At 42.9% G+C, this 22,382-nt stretch overlaps 1 protein-coding gene across 1 annotated transcript in view; it reads right to left on the bottom strand.

Moving 5' to 3' along the window:
* HUS1 (HUS1 checkpoint clamp component) overlaps positions 1-17,053 on the bottom strand; it is a 29,811-nt gene extending 12,758 nt beyond the window's left edge. Inside the window, exons 1-6 of the mRNA XM_019939623.3 lie at positions 16,841-17,053; positions 16,098-16,225; positions 15,821-15,997; positions 7,191-7,298; positions 5,875-5,949; positions 1,565-1,664 (exon numbers count right to left, since the gene is read on the bottom strand). Of these exons, the coding sequence (XP_019795182.1) occupies positions 1,565-1,664; positions 5,875-5,949; positions 7,191-7,298; positions 15,821-15,997; positions 16,098-16,225; positions 16,841-16,892 (640 nt within the window). The 5' untranslated portion in view covers positions 16,893-17,053. The remainder of the gene's footprint in view (positions 1-1,564; positions 1,665-5,874; positions 5,950-7,190; positions 7,299-15,820; positions 15,998-16,097; positions 16,226-16,840) is intronic.
* Between the last annotated feature and the right edge of the window lie 5,329 nt (positions 17,054-22,382).

The following is a 22,382-nucleotide window of genomic DNA, read 5'->3' on the forward strand; positions in this document are numbered from 1 at the left end:
TATGAGATTAGAACACTCCCTAACACCTTACACAAAAGTAAACTCAAAATGGATTAAAGACCTAAATTTAAGGCCAGAAACTATCAAACTCTTAGAGGAAAACATAGGCAGAACAGTCTATGACATAAATCACAGCAAGATCCTTTTTGACCCACCTCCTAGAGAAATGGAAGTAAAACAAAAATAAACAAATGGGACCTAATGAAACTTAAAAGCTTTTGCACAGCAAAGGAAACCATAAACAAGACCAAACGACAACCCTCAGAATGGGAGAAAATATTTGCAAATGAAGCAACGGACAAAGGATTAATCTCCAAAATTTACAAGCAGCTCATGCAGCTAAATAACAAAAAAGCAAACAACCCAATCCAAAAATGGGCAGAAGAACTAAATAGACATTTCTCCAAAGAAGATATTCAGATTGCCAACAAACATATGAAAGGATGCTCAACATCATTAATCATTAGAGAAATGTAAATCAAAACTACAATGAGATATCATCTCACACCGGTCAGAATAGCCATCATCAAAAAATATGGAAACAATAAATGCTGGAGAGGGTGTGGAGAAAAGGGAACACTCTTGCACTGCTGGTGGGAATGTGAATTGGTACAGCCACTATGGAGAACAGTATGGAAGTTCCTTAAAAAACTACAAATAGAACTATCATATGACCCAGCAATCCCACTACTGGGCATATACCCTGAGAAAACCATAATTCAAAAAGTGTCATGTACCAAAATGTTCATTGCAGCTCTATTTACAATAGCCAGGAGATGGAAACAACCTAAGTGTCCATCATCGGATGAATAAAAGAAGATGTGGCACATATACACAATGGAATATTACTCAGCCATAAAAAGAAATGAAACTGAGTTATTTGTAGTGAGGTGGATGGACGTAGAGTCTGTCATACAGAGTGAAGTAATAAGTCAGAAAGAGAAAAAGAAATACTGTATGCTAACACATATATATGGAATCTAAGAAAAAAAAAAGGTCATGAAGAACCTAGGGGTAAGATGGGAATAAAGACACAGACCTACTAGAGAATGGACTTGAGGATATGGGGAGGGGGAAGGGTAAGCTGTGACAAAGTGAGAGAGTGGCATGGACATATATACACTACCAAATGTAAAATGGATAGCTAGTGGGAAGCAGCCACATAGCACAGGGAGATCAGCTCGGTGCTTTGTGACCACCTAGAGGGGTGGGATAGGCAGGATGGGTGGGAGGGAGACTGAAGAGGGAAGAGATATGGGAACATATGTATATGTATAACTGATTCACTTTGTTATAAAGCAGAAACTAACACACCGTTGTAAAGCAATTATACTCCAATAAAGATGTAAAAAAAAAAATGAAAGAAAGAAAGAAAAACTTCTTACTTTTTAATACACACACAAGTAGGAGAAAATGAGTGTCATCTACATGTCTAACTCCACCCCATGTGAGAAACTACAATCTTTGGGAGAAGGCACAGGATGTGAAGAGCTGGAAGGGCTCTTGGAGACTGAGCCCAAGCCCAGGTTTTATGGATGAGGAAATAACCCAGCAGGAAACTTACCTAATGGAGGATTTCCAAGATCTTTAAAATGAGTTGTAACACATACTAGTTCAGTTTCTATTTTCAAGTTCAATTCTCCATTTAGGTTTGCTTCAATAATCTGCAAATTGAGTATTTTACAGTGTTAAGAAAAGGAAAAAGGAAATAAAAAAGTGAACATCAGCTTCCAACAAACCAGGTGACAAGGTAGCCCCCCCAGACGCAGGGCACTCCTGACAGCACCAAGCCCCACATGGCATCAGCAAGAAGACAAGGTCTGAGAGCCAGGGACTCAGAAATCCCCGGAGAGCAGCCCCTCCACGTGCAGAGCGCCGTGGGAAAACCTGAGAACAGGTGAGGCTGGGGGTCCCTGCTAGCAGCTCTGACAACACAGACACTGTGTGACTCCTGCAAAACAGAGGGAGGAGAACCGGAAGAGAACGTGAAGTTAGAAGCTCACCACCTGCCTTATTTATTTATTTTTTTTGCGGTATGTGGGCCTCTCACTGTTGTGGCCTCTCCCGTTGCGGGGCACAGGCTCCGGACACGCAGGCTCAGCAGCCATGGCTCATGGGCCCAGCCGCTCCGTGGCATGTGGGATCTTCCCGGACCGGGGCACGAACTCGCATCCCCTGCGTCAGCAGGCGGACTCTCAACCACTGCGCCACCAGGGAAGCCCCAGGGAAGCCCCACCTGCCTTATCTTTATAAATGGACCAAACCATCTATTACAACTGCCAATTCCACATAATCAGAAAGCCTTCAGAATATCAGGAGAACATAACCATCTACCTGAAAAATAAACTCAAACATTGGGAAGTGAGATTTCCAAATTCAGAAAGGCCCAAAGATGCCGTCAGGTGTCCAGGACTCCAACAAGCTGCGGGGCCCCGTGGCCGCTGGGCTTTCCGTACTCAGAGGACAGCTGGGCTTGGTGACCAATTGCCGTGGCCCCTACCGGCCACACCTCCCCCCGCCCCAACAGTGCCTGGAACTTCTCCCAAGATCAGAGGGGCCCTTTCCTTTCAAGCTCTGCCCTCCACCAACCAACAGGGTCTCTAAACGGGACAGAATCTAGAAATTAAGTTCATAGAAAGATACAGGTACCACGACATGATACAGGTACCAAGATTTGGGCAATCTGCCCAGGGCACGCTGCACTTCGCCTTTTACCATCGGTATCTGGCCATCTCTAAAGCCTGGCAGGTCTTCGGAAAGCCCGTGCAGCAGCATGCAAGCCAGCATTTTGCTCAACCAACAATGCAAGAGGCCACCGAGCCGCCACAGGTGATGGTGGTCGTCTGGCCGAGGAGCCATTCCAGAGGCGTGGCAAGAGGGGCAGAGGCCATGGGTGAGCGGAGCACGGCCTGCTCCGCAGGGCTCAGCTGCAGCTAAATCTCAGACAGATTTACTTTGGAGTGTCACCTAGCAGACCTTATTCTTGTTCCTTAAAATTAGTGAACTCTGAATAGTTTCCATCCTAGTAACAAAATCAAAAAATGTTTTTAACTTGAGTGAGCTCTCATTTCTAAGGCTTTGACATTACACAGAAAACAGCCTCTACATTTCCTTGCTGCATCATCTAGTAAACGTACCTCTGAATGAGAAGAATTCATTATTCTTTCACTACCCAGAAACACACGGTGATGTTTCTAAGCCCGCTCTCTTATCTGGACACAATACTTGACTGAAATATGTAAAACAATCCTTGTGCTTACCGGGACTCTAAAGCTAACACAGGCCCGTCTGCTTTGAGTAAGCACACACTCAGTATCTACCTGTAAATTCTCCCCGCTTTTGAAAAACAGGTTTTATATAAATACAGATTTATTCAAGAAGGCAGCTTGCAAGGTTCTAGATTCACTCCAGACTTCAAACACTCTCGCAACTTTCTTCACATCCCCACCGCCTGAGTGATCAAACAGTAGCTCCACACCTCTGACCACACCCGGTGCCTGGTGTGGGGCAGTGTTCAAACAGAACTTGCCAAGGGAGTTCACGAGCAACACTCTGAACACTGGTCGCCGTGTTTATTTTGTGAGCGATGGCCAGAGTATTAGCCACGTCAACATACTTTGCTTCTTAGGGACTTGGACAAAGTCTTACCTCTTTCGGAGATTCCCCAAATGATAATTACCCACCATTTACGGAAGAGTGGCTAAACGCACTGGGAACCTAACATAAATGATCTCGATTCACAAAAAGTCACAGAGCCACTGTGACAGTTAGGCTGCCATTCTCGTGCTGGATAACACCCAGCACCGGGGCGCACCGCTCAGCAGGGGGCCCAGGGTGGCTGCAAGGACTCGGCTCCTCTGAGGCTGAGACAACGTATAAGGTGTAAGCAACAGAGCACTGCTCCAACCACCAAGCACCGCCGACCCACGTGTCTACCACAGCAACAGCATCCCTGCGCGCCCGTCAGAAACTCAGCCTGACCCCACCGCAGACCTCCTGAACCAGAACTGGCATTTGGTTGGAGGGGAGCCCAATGCCTTAAAACCTGGCGGAGACTTCTGTCAGTCCATGCCTGTTTTTTCTGTTCCTACCTGAGTCGTACACGCAACCCACCCCCACTGGCCACGTCTCTCATTAAAGGAAGTAAGGTAAGGATGGCATCTCATCAAGGGCCGCTGGGGCATCTGACGGGATAGGGATATTTTTAATGTGTTAAGTCCTAGTCATTTTCCTTAGGTCTCTTGCCTGTAATCTTCAGACACAGAATTCTGGTTACTCAAGTAGATCTCGTTATGCATTTGGCTACTCCAGCTTTCCATATGCTTGATAACTTTCCCCTTAGTATTTCACGGTGCAGGAACCACTTCCACAAAATTCTGGCTTTTAAACACTCCAGGGAAGAGAAAAACACCTTTGATGATTTTATCTAAGCGACTTTGCTGACTCATTTCCCTTGGACCAAAAGAACAAACAATCGGATCCTTGACTTACTCGCCCTGCCTTTTCTCTCCTGGGCCTCTCGAACCTCTCTGGAGGTCCCCAGGGTATCCTCAGAGGAAGCTCCCAGCCTGACAACTGGATCAACATCAAGGCAGGCAGAGCAGAACACCCATGTCTGCCCAGGACACACTGCTTCATCTGAAGCCATCCTAAATTAAAGTGAAATCTATAAAGATGAAGTTATGGAAGAAAATTACTCTCAAGCGAGCACACCTGCGGTGATAAAACAGCCCATCAACGTTTTCTAGGCTTCAGGAAACTTTTGTAATTCCAAAGATCTCTTGAAACTAAGTTTCATTCCAGGTCCATGCACAAACACCTATTACCCACGTGCTGACTGGCAACCCCACAGTGGGTGGCTGTCACGCAGAGACGGTTAAGACAATTTCCCTTTTCAGGAAGCTGCCACTTTAGGAGGGGTTCCCAGGTGCTAGCAGGTAACTTATGTAGTGCTGAACAGAGCAGCTCGGCAGAGGAGGGGCTTACAGCCAGTGTGGTGGGAGAAGGTCTGGGAATTCTCATGAGCAGTGAGAAGGGCTAAGTGCTTTCCAGGGGACAACGGGAGAGAAGCAGCCAAGTGTGAACGGCAGAGACGGGGCCTGGGAAGAACCGGTGCTGTGGGGATGGACAAGAGTCTAGAGGAGTTCTGCAGGGAGGGGGCAGCCATGTGGCAGGTAACTGGCCTGCAGACACCGAAGAGCAAAGGTTTCACCAGGTGGACCGGGGTTTCTATAATGAAACATCCAGGGACACAATCGAATGAGTTTTGGGGGTGAGTGCAGAACTCAGGAGAACCCTGGGAGGGAAGGAGAATGACCCACACGATCCCCCAACACTGTCACTGTCACATATAGCGTTTCATGACATTGGCAGAAAACCTTCACAGAAGAAAACAGGGAAGTAAACATGACCCTCGAGCTGACCTAAGAGCTGCCTACAGGAAGAGGGGTGTGTCCTGGGGGATCTCCGTCCTGGGCTCACAGAGACATCTGGCAAGTAGAGAGGCCAGCATCAGTGATCATAAGAAAATATGTACATTATCAGATAAAACATAATATGCTGTCCAGAACATATGGAAAGAAAGCCAAAACTGTTGAATATATCCTTAACATACTATTAATATAGATATGAGGGACTAGGGCAAATGCGAGTGAGGAAAGTTGAGAAGACCTGAGCAGGTTGCTACAGGCACCTGTAAAACTGCAGGCTCTCAACAACCAGCCAGGCCCCCAGAGCCAGGGGGTGAGGGACGCCCCACGCGGACACCACATGGTGAATGGCAGGGCACCAAGACTCCATCAGACGAGGCTCCTCCCAGGACACGCAGCCAAAACCACACACTTGGGAGCTCTTTTCCAAGAAGTTAGGACTTACAAGGTGATTGCTGATGTTTTTCATCTTCTCCACAATGCTCTTCATAGTCTTCAAGACTGGTAAATAAATACTAACCTATAAAGCAAATGAGAAAAATCAGGAGTATTAACACATTGACATAACATAGTCAAGTACTGACAGGTGCTCATTACCTGTTCACAATGTGTGTACGCTTAAAAGCTCTGGAATCTTGTTTTTAAATTGCCTGAATACAGGTCCTTTTTAAAATATAAAAAGAAAAACAAGTTTACAACTTCACTCACTCATGCCTGCCTCTGGTGACATCAGTGACCATGTCCCTGCAGGCATTCCCTGCTTCCAAGACTGCAGCCCTGCAGCCAAGATGCCCTCTGCACGTGCCCCAGGGGACTAAGGCTCAGCACCGGGGGAGGCCGTCCTCCAGGGGTTCACACCCAGGCTCAAGGTCTGCCTCCTACCCTGTGCAGAAACACTGGGGGCCAGTCTCTGCAGCAGTGCCCAGACTGGGTTGCAGCAGTACTTGGTACGATGCTGGCTTTTTCCCAGCAAAGATGTCTTCTAGCAAAAGCCAAGTAAATATTCCATTCACTGTATTTTCACGGTCTCTTCTTCAATACATCGTGAGCAAGAGTTTGACCCTTGGGCATCATCTTTACTTCCAGTGGCTCTGGGACTCCTGTCAGGAGAACTAAAGCAGGCTCTCCCACACACCCTGGGCATCACTCCTTACGAGACAAAGGAAAAAACCACGTTCTGTGAAACCCAAGCTGGCGCCTAGGACCGCTACTCCCAATAAATGCGATGGTCCTCCAAAATACTACCTTAGTTTTACTTAAGCATTATTGGGCAAGACTTTCTCTCTCCTAACTGTAAAGAATGGGGCATTCCTATTATGTAAAACGCTACTTTAGGATGTTTTATGTGAACAACTAAAGACAAATACTGCAATTTTTTTTTTTTTTCTGGGAGTGTCCTTTAAAAATGACTATCTCTTGGGCTTCCCTGGTGGCGCAGTGGTTGAGAATCCGCCTGCCGATGCAGGGGACACGGGTTCGTGCCCCGGTCCGGGAAGATCCCACATGCCGCGGAGCGGCTGGGCCCATGAGCCATGGCCGCTGAGCCTGCGCATCCGGAGCCTGTGCTCCACAACGGGAGAGGCCGCAACAGTGAGAGGCCCGCGTACCGCAAAAAAAAAAAAAAAAAAAAAAAAGACTATCTCTTTTCAGGCACTATACAACTTTCAAATAAAACCTACGGCAAGACTTTATCTAAAGTCAGAGAATTCAAATCACACCATTTAATACGTGGTGAGTGACAGGACGCCAGGCATCACTCACATCAGCGTCCGGGACCGTCGGTTCTTGTAAGTCCTTCCACAGTTTTCGAGGAATAACCTTTACAGGGATGTCATGTGTCACAACACGACTACTGCTTGACACGGATAACTGCCAACAGAAAAATTAAAAATTATTTGTATCATCCCGTCAACACTTAAAAAAAAGAACTGAAAGACTAAAAAAGTTGATACCAAATCTAAGTGGAATGTTCTCAATTCAACAAATATTTATGGTGTGCGTATCCAGCTTGGGGTCCTGTTAGGAGCTGGGAAGTGTGGTGAACAAGAATAAGATAAGGTTCCCTCTGTTCCAGAGGTACAGGTGGGTAAGGAAGGAAACACAAACTATACAAGCTGGGTGCACTACATATAATCACTACAGATTTGAAGAAAGCAAAACAGCAACCAGGTGAGCGTGTGAGGAGGGTCTTAGAGTGGGAAGTCAGGAAAAGCTTCTCCGAGAGGTGACGTTTCAGATAGGACCAGAACAAGGATGAGCTGTCAGTCATGGGAAAATAGAGACGAGGGGGACAGTGTTCTCCCAGGCAGGGAGAAGAGCAGTGTAAAGTCGTGAAGCACAAGTGACTTGCTATGCAGAAAGGACCAAGAGACTGTTCTGTGTGCACAGGACACTCGTGTGCTGCTGGAAGGATAAAACTCGACCTGTCTATGTGCATGGGCTCCTCTGAGACTCCACAGCCCAACATATTCTGCACTTTAAGAAAGAAAAGCATGATATGTTACTCTCTTACTTTTCCCTAAGTAACTTTAGAACCACACCACACTTATATTGTGAGGTGAAATACAGATTAGCTCTGAGAACTGCGTGACTGCAAAGAGCTGAGAAAAAGGAAGAAAGGTTGAGGAAGAGAGTGATCAAGACAGTGGAGGAGCAGCATGCGGGCTCGCCACCTCCCACAGATGCATCAGAACTACATCCACATGCAGAACGGTGCTCACAGGACACCTACTGAAACCTGGCAGAAGACCTCAGGCTTCAGAAAGGGCGAGAAAACCTCCACGCAACTGGGTAGGACAAAAGAGAAAAGAACAAAACAGAGAGGGGAATTGGGATGGGGCCTGCACCCCAGGGAGGGAGCTGTGAAAGAGGAAAGGTGCCCACACCCTGGATGTCCCCTCACAGGCAGGGAGATCAGCCTGGACAGAGGGGGAGCTGTAGAACCTTGGAGGAGAATCCAGCAACCAGTTTACAGAAGGCAGAATGGAGAGAGACCTGCACACACGGGAGATGCCACCGCCCTGCACTGCCCAGCCTGAGACACGTGTCTGCCGGGGTGGGTGGGGGCTGGGTGCTGAAGCGCAGGCTTCGGAGCTCAGACCCAGGGAGAGGACTGGGGTGGGCTGCCTGAAGGGGCTGGAGTGTGGTGTGGCCATGACCAAGGGCGTACCTGGGCCCACCAGAGAGGCAACGTGCCACTGTTGGAGGACGTGTGAAGGGAGGGGCGGGGCCGCCACAGGAGCTTCCTTCCACGTGCACACGCACTTTCAGGCAACACAACACCACCTATATGAGTCCCTGGGGCGGGCGTGAGCCACCGCTGCCGCTGAGAGTGTCAGGAGTGGGCGCCAGCTGCCACTGCCATCGCAGGCTCCAGGAGCACGTGCAAACCGCTGCAGGCTCTGGGAAGACACATGAGCTTCTGTTGTGGGCTCTGGGTGGGCAGGTGCCAGCCGCCACCACCGCTGAGAACTCCAGGAGGGGGCACCAGCTGCCCTCACTGCTGCGGCTCCGGGAACATGCAAAAGCCGCCGCATCTGCACACTCCCCATCAAGGGGGTAGTGGCCAACACGTGCTGAGGAGCGGCAAAAGGCATCCATACTAAAGGCAGCCCTCACACCAAAAATATTAAACCTACACAAGCTACACAGGGACACTCCCGCATATAAATAGCCTTCTAAGACCACAGTTGGTAACTGTTTCTCCTAAGCTCAGAGAAAGAGAAATACAAATAAAATGAAGAAGCTGAGGAACCACTCCCAGTTAAAAGACCAAGAGAGAATTCCCCAAAGGAACAAACAATGAAACAGACTTCTTCAGTCTAACAGAGAAAAAGTTCAAAAAGGTGGTGATGATAATAGTGAAGGTATTAAGAAAGGCTTTTGACAGAAGTGCAGACAGAGTACTGTAAAAAAGAACTAGAGACAACAAGGAGGAGCCAAGAAAAATTACAAAATTAATTTGCCGAGATGAAAGCTGAGCTCAGGGCAACGAATAACAGAATGAATAACATAGAAGAATGAACAAGTGAGCTGGAAGACAGAATAATGGAAATCACTCAATCACAACAGACAGAAAGCCAAAAGAAAAAAAAAAATGAAAGCAAGATAAGAGATCTATGGGATAATATAAAGCATGCCAATCAATGCATAATACAGATTCCAGAAGGAGAAGAAAGAAAAGTGGATCAAAAATGTTTTGAAGAAATTATGGCTGAAAGCTTCCCAAACCTAAAGAAGGAAACATATATCCAGGTACAGGAAGTACAGAGGGTCCCAAGTAAGGTGAATCCAAACAGACGTGCACCAAGACACAATTAAAATGGCAAAAGTTGGGCTTCCCTGGTGGCACAGTGGTTGAGAGTCCACCTGCCGATGCAAGGGACACGGGTTCGTGCCCCGGTCTGGGAGGATCCCACATGCCGCATAGCGGCTGGGCCCTGTGAGCCATGGCCGCTGAGCCTGCGCATCTGGAGCCTGTGCTCTGCAACGGGAGAGGCCACAACTGAGAGGCCCGTGTACTGAAAAAAAAAAAAAAAAAAAAAAAAACTGGCAAAAGTTAAAGAGAGGATTCTAAAGACAGAAAGAGAAAAACAAGGAGTTAATTACAAGGGAACCCCCGTAAGGCTATCAGCTGATTTCACTATGGAAATGTTGCAGGCCAGAAGGGAGTGGCAAAATATATTCAAAGTCTTGAAAGGGAAAAAAATCTGCAACCTAGAATATTCTACCCAGCAAGATTATCATTTAGAATAGGAGGAGAAAATATTTCTCAGACAAGCAAAATCTAAAAGAATACAGTGATACTAAACCTAGCCTAAAAGAAATATTGAAAGGTCTTCTCTAAATAGAAAAGAAGCAACAAGCTATAGGAAAGAGGGAATAACAAATGGAAAGTAAATCACTTAAGCCAACATACAAATTAAAAAGAAAAAAAAATTTTTAAATCTATCTGTGAAAGCGATGATAACCACAACAAACTAAAAGAATAAACATGAAGATGTAAAGACATCAAATTCATAAAACGTAGGGGAGAATTAGAAAATGTAGATTTTTTTTTAAATGTGTTTGAGCCTACAATGACTATCAGTCTAAAGCAAGTAGATATAGAAAGGGGTTAACATACTTGAAAAACAGGGTAACCACAAACCAACAACATACGATAGATTCACAAAAAACAAAAAGAACAGAACACAAGCATAAAATAAAAGGAATCAAACCACAAAAAGAAAAACAAGAAGAGAAATAAAGGAACAAAGAAGAAACATAAAATCAATTGGAAAACAAGGTTTAAAATGGCAGTAAATACATATTTATCAATAATTTCCTCAAATGTCAATGGACTAAATGCTCCAATCAAAAGACAGAGTGGCGGACTGGATAAAAAAGAGCCTGCAATATGTTGCCTACAAGAGACCCACTTCAGGGACTTCCCTGGCAGTCCAGTGGTTAAGGCTCTGTGCTGCCACTACAGGGCACAGGTTCGATCCCTGGTTAGGAACTAAAATCCTGCACACAGCACAGCATGGTGTGGCCAAAAAAAAACACTAGAGACCCACTTCAGGGCAAAAGAAACACAAAGATTGAAAGTGAGGGAATGGAAAAAGATACTTCATGGAAACGGAATTGACAAGAAAGTAGCAGTTGCACCACTCGTATCAGACCAAACAGACTTTAAAACAAAGGCCATAAAGAAGGATAAATAAGGACAGTATATAATGATAAAAGGATCAATACAAGAGGAGGACTTTATACTCGTCAACATATATGCAACTAATATCAGAGCACCCAAATACATAAAACAAATACTAACAAACATAAAGGAAGAAACTGATAGGAATACAATAATAGTAGGAGACTTTAACACCTGACTTGCATCAGTGGACAGCTCTTTGAGACAGAAAATCAATAAGGCAACAGAGATCCTAAATGATACAACAGAACAGCTACACTTAATTGTTGTTTTGGGGACATTACATTAAAAATAAAAGAAAACACATTCTTTTCAAGTGCACATGGAACATTCTTTAGGACCGACAACATACTAGGGCACAAAACAAACCTCAACAAATTTAAGAGTACGGACATTATTTCAAGCATCTTTTCTGACCACAATGGCATGAAAATAGAAATCAACCACAGCAAAAGAAATGAGAAAAAAACAATTACATGGAGACTAAACAACATGCTACTACGAGACCAATGGGTCAAGAAGGAAATCAAGAATGAAATTTAAAAGTACCTTGTGACAAATGACAATGAAAACGCAACCATACAAAATCTAAGGATGCAGCAAAAGCAGTTCTTGGAAGTTCATAGCAATACAGGCCTTCCTCAAAAAAACAAGAGAAATCTCAAATAAACAACCTAACCTACTGCCTAGAAGAATCAAAAAAAGACCACCACCTATCAGAAGGAAGCAGAAGGAAGGAAATAATAAAGATCACAGGGGAAATAAATAAAATAGAGAGTAAAAAAATAGAAAAAATCAATAAAGCCAAGAGCTGGTTCTTTGAAAGGGTAAACAAAATTGACAAACGTCTGGCCAGGATCACCAAGAAGAAAACAGAGAGAAACCAAACAAAATAAGAAATGAAAAAGGAGAACTATCAACTGATACTGCAGGAAAAAACATAAGAGACTGCTATGAACAATTATATTTGAACAAATTGGACAACCTAGAGGAAATGGACAAGTTTCGGGAAACATACAGCCCACCAAAAGTCAAATCAAGAAGAAATCGATAATTTGAACAGACTGATCACTAGAAGTGAAATAAAATCTGTAATAAAAAAAAAAAATTCCCTACAAACAAAAGTCAAGGACCAGATGGCTTCACAGGCAAATTCTACAAAACATACAAAGAAGAACTTTTACAGATCCTTCTCAAACTCTTCCAAAAGACTGAAGAGGAGGGAACACTCCCAAAGACATTGTATTAAGCCACCATTGACCCAATACCAAAACCAGACAAAGATACCAGCAAAAATGAAAATTACAGGCCAATATCTTTGATGAACACAGATGCAAAAATTCTCAACAAAATATTAGCAAACCGAATCCAATAACATGTAAAAAAATCAGACACCATGACCAAGTGGGATTCATCCCAAGTTAACAAGAATGGTTCAACATACGCAAACTGATGTTATACACCACATCAACAAAAGAAAAGACTGGGACTTCCCTGGCGGTCCAGTGGTTAAGACTACATGCTTCCACTGTAGGGGCATGGGTTTGATCCTGGTCAGGGAACTAAGTACCGCATGCCACACAGCACAGCCAAAAAATAAAAAAAATTTAAAAATTTAAAAAAGAACAAAAGAAAAGACAAAAACCACATGATCATCTCAATGGATGCAGAAAAAGCATCTGACAAAATTCAACATCCATTCATAATAAAAACTCTTACCAAAGTGGGTATAGAGGGAACATACCTCAACATAACAAAAGCTATTTATGACACACCCATAGCCAATATAGTAACAATGAAAAGCTGAAAGCCTATCCACTAAAATATGGATAAATACAAGGATGCCCACTCTCACCACTTCTATTCAACATATTGCTGGAAGTGTTAGCCACAGCAATCAAACAAGAAAAAGAAATAAAAGGCATCCAAATTGGAAGGGAAAAGGCAAAACTGTCATTATATGTAGATGACATGATGCTACACATAGAAAATCCTAAAGACTTGACACAAAAACTACTAGAACTGATAAATGAATTCAGCAAGGTAGCAGGATACAAGATTAACATACAGAAATCTGTTGCATTTCTTTACACTAACAATGAAATATCAGAAAGAGAAAGTAAAAAAGAAAAAAAAAAAAAAAAAACTTTTAAAATTGCATCAAAGAAAAATACAATAAAATACTTAGGAATAAACCTTACCAAGGAGGTGAAAGACTTACATGCTGAGAACTATGAAACATTAATAAAGGTAATTAAAGATGATTCAAAGAAATGGAAAGATATCTCATGCTCTTGGATTGGAAGAATTAATATTGTTAAAATGGCCATACTAAGCAAAGCAATCTACAGATTTAATGCAATCCCTATCAAATTACCCATGACATTTTTCACAGAACTAGAATAAATAACCCTAAAATTCATATGGAACCATAAAAGACCCAGAATTCCCAAAGCAATCCTGAGGAAGAAGAATGAAACAGGAGGCATAACCCTCCCAGACTTCAGACAATACTACAAAGCTACAGTAATCAAAACAGCATGGTACTGACACAAAAAAACAGCCATATGGATCAATGGAACAGAACAGAGAGCCCAAAAATAAACCCACACACCTAGAGTCAATTAATCTTTGCAACAAAGGAGGCAAGAATATACCATGGGAAAAAGACAGCTCCTTCAGCAAGTGGTGCTGGGAAACTTGGACAGCTGCATGTAAATCAATGAAGTTAGAACACACCCTCACAGCATACACAAAAATAAACTCAAAATGGCTTAAAGACTTAGAAGTAAGACATTGACACCATAAAACTCCTAGGAAAGAGCATATGCAAAACATTCTCCGACATAAATCATAGCAACATTTTCTTAGGTCAGTCTCCCAAGGCAATAGAAATAGAAACAAAAACAAACAAATGGGATCTAATCAAACTTACAAGCTTTTGCACAGCAAAGGAAACCATAAATAAAACCAAAAGACAACCCACAGAATAGGATAAAATATATGAAAATGATGTGACCGACAAGGGATTAATTTTCAAAATATACTACAATGAGCTACCACCTCACACTAGTCAGAACGGCCATAATTTAAAAATCTACAAATAACAAATGCTGGAGAGGGTAGGAAGAAAAGGGAACCCTCCTCTACTGTTGGTGGGAATGTAAGTTTTGGTGCAGCCACTATGGAGAACAGTATGGAGGTTCCTCACAATACTAAAAATAGAATTACCATATGACCCAGCAATCCCACTGCCGAAAATATATCCAGACAAAACTATAATCCAAAAAGATGCATGCACCTATATGTTCATAGCAGCACTATTTACAATAGCCAGGACATGGAAACAACCTAAATGTCCATCGACAGATGAATGGATAAAGAACACGTGGTATATATAAACATACAATGTTATAATACTCGGCCATAAAAAAAGAATGAAATAATGCCATTGCAGCAGCATGGATGGACCTAGAGATTATCATACTAAGTGACTGAAGTCAGAAAGAGGAAGACAAATACCATATGGTATCACTTATATGTGGAATCTAAAACATAACACAAATGAACCTACCTTCAAAACAGAAACAGACTCACAGACATAGAGAACAGGCTTGTGGTTGCCAAGGGGGAGAGTGGGTGGGGTAGGGATGGACTGGGAGTTTGGGGTTAGCAGATGTCAACTATTACATACAGAATGCATAAACAACAAGGTCCTACTGTATAGCACAGGGAACCATATTCAATACCCTGAGATAAACCATAGTGGAAAAGAATATTAAAAAAAAAGAATGCATACATATGTATAACTGAGTCACTTTGCTTTACAGCAGAAATTAACACAACATTGTAAATCAACTATACTTCAATTAAAAAAAAAAGTTGAGAAATCCTCTTCCATAAAGAGCATTAAACTGAATACAACACTCACCGAAAAATAAAGTCCACAAATCACAAGGAGGAGAGGTGCCAGGATGAGGGAAGGCCAGGGAGGAGGCAGCACTGGCGCTAAAGGAAGTTAAGGCTTCAAAGAGTAAGAGGAGAGACTCCAAGGAGAAGACCCAGCATCCCCAAAGCCTGGGAGTTGGGAAAGAACGGGACACACCTGGGGAACCACTCAGAGGGCAGGTGTTTGCAATTTGGCTCTACAATGGGTTGGGCCACATGTCAAAGGCTTCAGACAGTAAGTTGGAAAAGTGAACTTCATTCTGTGAGCAGTGACAGCCTGTGGGGTACATGTGTCCTGAAGAGAGCTGCGCGTTGGATTCATCTGGTAGTAGCGTGGAAGAAAGATGTATTCCTCAAGAACCAGAGGTCATTTTAAAGGTGTCAGCAACAGAGGCGTGGGATAGGGGAGGGACACACAAATGCTTCAAAAGTGAAAATGGAGAGAAACCATGGTTTCTAGACTAGGTGACAAAACCAGTAAAAGAAATGGAGATGCTGGGATTACGCAGATAGAGAAGAAAGACGCAGAAGTGTTATTTCATAGGAAAAGGAGTATCCTCGTTGAATATTATGGGATCATAATGCTATTTAAACATGAGGAGGACATGACTCCAAGGGAAAACAAATACTGACGTGCAGATCTTTCATTTTAATAAAACCAATTAGCTTTCCACATACTGTTAGAAAGCCTAGGCTTATAACTACTTTTGAATCCTCTGGGAAGTTTCAGAAACGCTCCCGTCGTACTCACCAGCTCTATAGAAACTGTGAGGCAGGGAAAGTGTTTATTAGTCAGCTTGATCTTCAAGACTCGGGCATTCTGGGCAGTTTTCAAGGCTCGAGATAAATTTTCCGATGTTAGCTCTAAATAAATCGCATTGTTTTCTGCGGAGACACCTTCCATTTGAAATTCGCTGAAGAAGTTCTCCTAAGGGAAGAAAAAGGGGGGACATCTGTGCTCTTTCCGGCGGCATTCGTGGCGGGCGAGGGTGGGGGCGGTTTGCAGGCCTCAGAGAGCCTCCGCTCACCTGCTCCAGTTCACACCACATGCTCACCCCTCCATTGGCCACCTTGTCAGAGAGGATGAAATTCAACTTATCCGGGCTGATACGCAGAGTGCAGGTTTTGGCAAGCTTGGCTATCATGTTACTAACTCCTACAGCGAAGGATTCGAGTAAGGAATTACTAAGAAGCACGCCAAGTATCCCAGACGCTAACTTAGCTCGCAGAACTCCCAGTTCGGCCCGACGAGCTTGCCGGTGGGAAAATCACGTTTACGCTGGTACCCACCGGGAAGCCTTTAATGCCGCTGAGGTCACGCCAGCCTCCCACCAACCCTGCGCCGTTCACATCACCAGCCATCAGGGCTGGAATAAGGAAACCGCGATATTCGGAAGTGAACTGGCGCCTACCGGCCGCCTTCAGCCCTCCCACGTCCACTCGGGGCCGCCGGGTGCTGCAGGGATCGGGGCAGGGCCAGGCGCCGCAAGGGGCGGGGGAACCAACGGGGCCGGGCTGTGAAGGGCGGTCTGCGCCAGATAAAGGTGTCTGTGCCGCCAGCGGCCGGGTTAAGAAAAGACACGAGATAGGACTCAATCTGCAGGGACAACCCTCGGCACCTGCGCCCGCCCCATCCTCCAGCGGCCCGCCAGCCCAGCGCGCCCCCATCCTCCTCGCGGGGCCCCGGCCGCTTGCACTGCCCCTTCCGGGCCTCCCGCCCTCCCCTCTGCCCTCCTCCCCGCCGCCCTGGGCCGACGCGGCCCCCACTCACGCGTGAAGTTGTTCAGACAGGCCGCATCCACGAGCTTAGCCCGAAACTTCATGGCGGGACGCAGCCCGTGCGGGGCGCCCGTAGGCGGCCGACTCCAGGGACCCCAGCCTTACGCTGCCCGCCAGAAACGCCACCGCTGGCCTGTGTTCCGCCTGGCTCAGCCTGACGCCAGCCGCTGAGGGGAGGAGGGCTTTCGGGTCGCGCCCCTGGGTGAAGCGACCTCTGCCGGAAGTGACGCGTCCTCCGCCCGCAGGTACCGGAAGTGGTCCTGACGATTTGAAGTTTGACCTCCGTGATCCCTATTTCCAATTCTTTTTTACAACATGAGAAATAAAATCAATCCCTTGTTTATAAAATATTGAGTAGAGTTACCGCTTAAATACACACCTCTCTAGGGTAGGGGGGTTTTAGAACCTCCCTCGGCTCAGACGTTCGCACTAGTACCCCAGCGGTGCGGGACCACGTTGGATGATGCTGTGAAATTGTTTCAAATTTAAACTTTTAAACTGTGCAAAACGCAGGATGTTTAAAGAACACTGATGTTAAGTGGTAATTTTGTAGTCTTATCTCAAGATGAACTTCACTAGAGCCTGTTAAAAAAATCGCACAGCAGAGGGGCTTTCCTGGTGGCGCAGTGGTTAAGAATCCGCCTGCCAATGCAGGGGCCATGGGTTCGAGCCCTAGTCCGGGAAGATCCCACATGCCATAGGGCAACTAAGCCTGTGCATCACAACTACTGAGCCTGCGCTCTAGAGCCTGCGAGCCACAACTACTGAGCCCACGCACCTGGAGCCCATTGCGCTGCAACTACTGAGCCCGCGTGCCACAACTACTGAAGCCCCCACACCTAGAGCTGGTGCTCCGCAACAAGAGAAGCCACCACAGTGAGAAGCCCCCATGCAGCAAGAAAGACCCAACACAGCCACAAATTAATTAATTAATTTTAAAAAATCTCACAGCACAAATGATATAAATAATGTGGTAGAATTTTGAAAAACAAAATGAGAAATAGAACAATTGTCTCCAACTTGGTTTTTCAGAGACAAGATTGTCCCTGTTAAGAATGTTTTATTTTTAATGTGCTTTGCAAATAGAAACCTACAACCTTGTTTTTATCTTGGTGTATAGAATCAAGATATGATAAACAGTAATAACAGATCCTTTTAAAAATGCAAAATACGAAAATTATAAGCAGTTCTGCCTATTTTAAGACTATAGCACAAGGTAGACTCCAATCTACATTGTTACAAGTGTTTGCCAAGCCAAACGTGATTAATGTCACATTTAAATTTTTTAGTAACAAAACATGCTTTTTAGTACTTCACAAGTTAATTTTAAAATAGATAAATCATTAAATGAGGTGGTTGCTATGGAGGTCATGAATATGATTAAATGCTAAGTAAGCTTTGTAAACAATGTTTCATAATATATTGATATTTACTTCAAATCACTTATTTTTTTGCCATAAAATAAAAAACCCGATTTGTTTAGTCATAACAACATCAATGGTGTTGGGTGTTGTGGGGAAAATTGTCTAACCATGGATGATGAGTTGTTTTGTTCAAGAGGAAAAAAATTAAAGCTCTTTGGCAATATTAACCAAAAAAAAGATTTTTTTTAAACTTCCTAAGAAGATACGTCAGTATACATTCTGCACAAAGGCCCAAATAATATAGGGAATTTTGACCCAACAAATATAAAATTAAGTTGAAATGATCTTTTCTTGAAAGATAATAGGAATCTTATGTTTTCTTGCAGTTTTCCTAAATAGGTTTGGCAAATTAATAATTCAGGCTAAGCCTGTCGTTAGGACTCAAGTGCTATTGTTACTTGGTTCCCATTCTTGAAAGAGTAGCAAAGATTGGTGGTCCAGAAACTAGATAATAGTCTTTGGTACAGGGAGAATTGGCAAGCTTAAAGCATTTGAAATGATTATAAATGTATTTGGATCAATTTTACCAAAGTAAACTAATTTATATTTTGATATCTCTCTAAGTATAGGTATTAGTTGATAATCAATACATACTTAATGAACTGAGTTGAATTTCATTACACTAATGAGGCTGTGTCTTGCTTCAATCTTTTGGACCTTTTTGCTGTGGTTTGCTCTGTGCCATACCATCTCTCAGAGAGGCATGCCATCCTGGATCCATCTTTATTTATGAAGGTCATAATCCATACGATAATATTATAAATCAATAAAAATGGACTTTTTGCATGCTTCTTAGAAAAAATAATTCAATAATTTCAGTATTGATAATTAAATATATTGACACTACTTCCTTACATTTCTTCCAAACGTTTTGAAGGCAAGGAATGAGGTCACCAGAGCTCTCTAGAAGCCTGTGTGGTACTGAGTTTTCTAATGCAATGTGTAGTCATATTGTTGTCTGTCTAGCTAATACATAGTTTTCTAATGTATATGATTATAAGATCCGGGGAGCAGTGTTGATGTTATTCATTATGTTTGTTTATTGTGCAAGGAAATGCCCTCATCTTGAAAACGGAAATACAATGAGTGAAGCATACAAAACATCAGTCAGGGTGTGGAGCTGGAAGTAAGGAACTAACCTTTTTATAGCTGCAGAGATGGTAAACTCCACCTAGATAAGTATCATGCATTTAGTAGCTGTCACCCAAAGCTGCATCTGCCAGTGTCTGTCAGGTGCCTGCTTCCCCCTGCAGTCCCAGGGGAAGGCTATTTGCAGTCCTATTGTTACCAGTTAATGTTGGAAAAATTACCCAAGGGGAAAGATACTGGCATAGCTCAGAGATTCTACATCAGTCCTGATGGGCAATATTTGTCTTTTTTTTTTCTTTTACATGGGAAAACTGTAAAATGAGGGAAAGCATACTGCAGGGGTGGCATGAGTGAATCTCTTTCGAGAATTATACTGGTTTAAGGGTGGGTTTTACTTAAACAATTCTTCAAAGACTCTTGTCATCTTTTAGATGTTAAAGGAAAAATACTTCAATACATTTCATAATTTTAAAAAATTGACATCTGTGGAGCCTGTTAGAAGTGTCAGGTACAGTGCTTGGGGCTCGTGCTCCGAGGAGGGGGCTCCTCCACCCAGGAGGGGGAAGACAGACGTTTGTTGGGTGACTCTGTGTTTCGTTTTGATGTAGTAGAACTTTTTTTTTTTCTTTTGTGACATATTCAGAAAGGTGTTCTGAGTCATATTCAGAAAGGTGTTCTGAAGTCTGAGTCATATTCAGAAAGGTGTTCCTCTATCCAATGCCATACGGGAGTTTTCCAAGTTTTCTTGTTATATTTTTATTTTTTTCTATGTTTTTTTTACACCTGTAAATCTTTTCTGAGTCATATTCAGAAAGGTGTCATATTCAGAAGTCTGAGTCATATTCAGAAAGGTGTTCCTCTATCCAATGCCATACGGGAGTTTTCCAAATTTTCTTGTTATATTTTTATTTTTTTCTATGTTTTTTTTACACCTGTAAATCTTTTCCCATATTGGGAATTCATCATGTTTCAAACTGAGAAGTATGGATGCAATGTTCTTTTCTTAATGAGGAGATAATTGTTCCAAGCCATTTGTTTTTTCCCATCCCTTTTGAGATGCCATCTTTATCATATATACTATGTTCCAACATAGATATTAATCTATTTCTGAATATCAGAAACAGAATTTTTTGTTTGTTCCATTGGTCTGTCAATGTTCCAGTGTCACACAGTTTAAATTATTTATATCTATGTCATTAATAATTCTGGGACACCAATTCCAATGTGTGGGGCTTTTTCCCCCACCCCAAGAAATTCTCCAAGACCAGCTGGGTGTCCTATGATTCAAGTCTGACACTACCTACCTGGAGATAGCATCAGACCCCACAGGTCCCACAAGACTGCCCCCCCATTCAGATGACAGTCACAGTCCAGATGTCATCTGTGCTTCTGATCAACTGGCTGTAAATTGGGGTACCATGATCCCCTCCTTGGATTTGAATGTTTTGCCAGAGCCACTCACAGAACTCAAGAGAATCATTACTAGTTACATTACTTACTAGTTACAAGAGAAACATTTTACTCACTGGTTTATTGTAAAAGGATATAACTCGGGAACAGCCAAATGGAAGCAATGAATAGAGCAAGGCATGATGAAGGGGCTCAAAGCTTCCCTACTGCCTCAGAGCTGGCCATTGTTCCCTAATCTCCATGGGTTCACCAAACCGGAAGCTCTCCAAACCCCATCCTTTTGGATTTTTATGAAGGTGTCTTACATAAGCGTGATTGATTTGATTTAATCACTGGCCTTCGGCATTTGATTCAGCATCCAGCTCCTCTCCTGTCCCCAGATGTCGAGGGTTGAGACTGAAATTTCCAACTCTCTAATCAGTGGTTGGTTCTCCTGGCAACCAGCCCCCATCCTTCCCCAAAGTCACCTCACTGACACAACAAAGACGCCTTGATCACTCTTATGCTCAGGAAATTCCAAGGGTTTTAGGAGCTCTGCACCATAAACTGGGGAGAAAAACAAATGTATATTTCTTACTGTAAATCACAGTATAACAGTCTTAGAGCTATTTCCCTTTGTTGATTGTCTTAATTTCAGGGGTTTCCTAGCTTCTCACTAAGTTTATATTTCCATGGAAACTTTAGAGTCAGTTTGGTTGAAAACACAACCCTTTGGTTTCTTATGCATATGTGTTTTAATCTTTTTAAACCTTTCTAAAACTGAAAATGTCAAACATATATACATGTAGACAGAATAGTATTAAGTGAAACCTTGTGGACCAACACCTGACTGCAATGATCATTTCATGACCAATCTTTTTCATTGATCCTCCCACCCATTTCCTCCTATATTATTTTGAAACATATCCCAGGTATATCATTTCATTTGTAAATTTTAAAACATATATTATAAATCTAAGTGATAAGAATTCTTTGTTGTAACAAAATCATAATACCATAATAACCTATTGTTTTTAAAAACAATTCCTTAATATTCCATAATTGTCTCGTAAATACCATACTTTTTTCCTGGCTTTTAATTGAGATCAAATTGAGTTTGTAGATCAATTTAGAGAGAACTGACTTCTTGACAGTGAAGTTTTTGCATCCACAGATGAGTTATGTCTTTCCATTTATTGAAGTCTTTTTTTCATTATCCACTTCTCTTTCATTGGCTCTTCATACAGTTTAATTCTTTCATTTGATTTTTTTAAATCTTTGTTGTGGCGTTTGTAAATTATATCCTCTTACTGGTTGTGGTTTGCATTTATGAATGATTTTGATTTATATATGATAATTTTGTCTCCATCTGTGTTTGTAATGTATTTTTTAATCGAATTTATTGCATTTCAAGGAATTCATCAAGTCATCTGCAAATTAGTCATGGTCGGACTTCCTCACTAATTTTTACCTCTAATTTTATTAGCTTCTCTAATTGCACTGACAGTGTATCCAGATCAGTGTTAAATAACAGTTTTAACAGCAAACATCCATTCCCGGTATGGATGAATAATAAATGAAGGCAAAGATGCTATTATGTGAAAGACTGTTGAAAAATACCATCTTCTTCTA

This window comes from Tursiops truncatus, chromosome 9 (assembly GCF_011762595.2).
Source record: "Tursiops truncatus isolate mTurTru1 chromosome 9, mTurTru1.mat.Y, whole genome shotgun sequence".
Taxonomy (NCBI): domain Eukaryota; kingdom Metazoa; phylum Chordata; class Mammalia; order Artiodactyla; family Delphinidae; genus Tursiops; species Tursiops truncatus.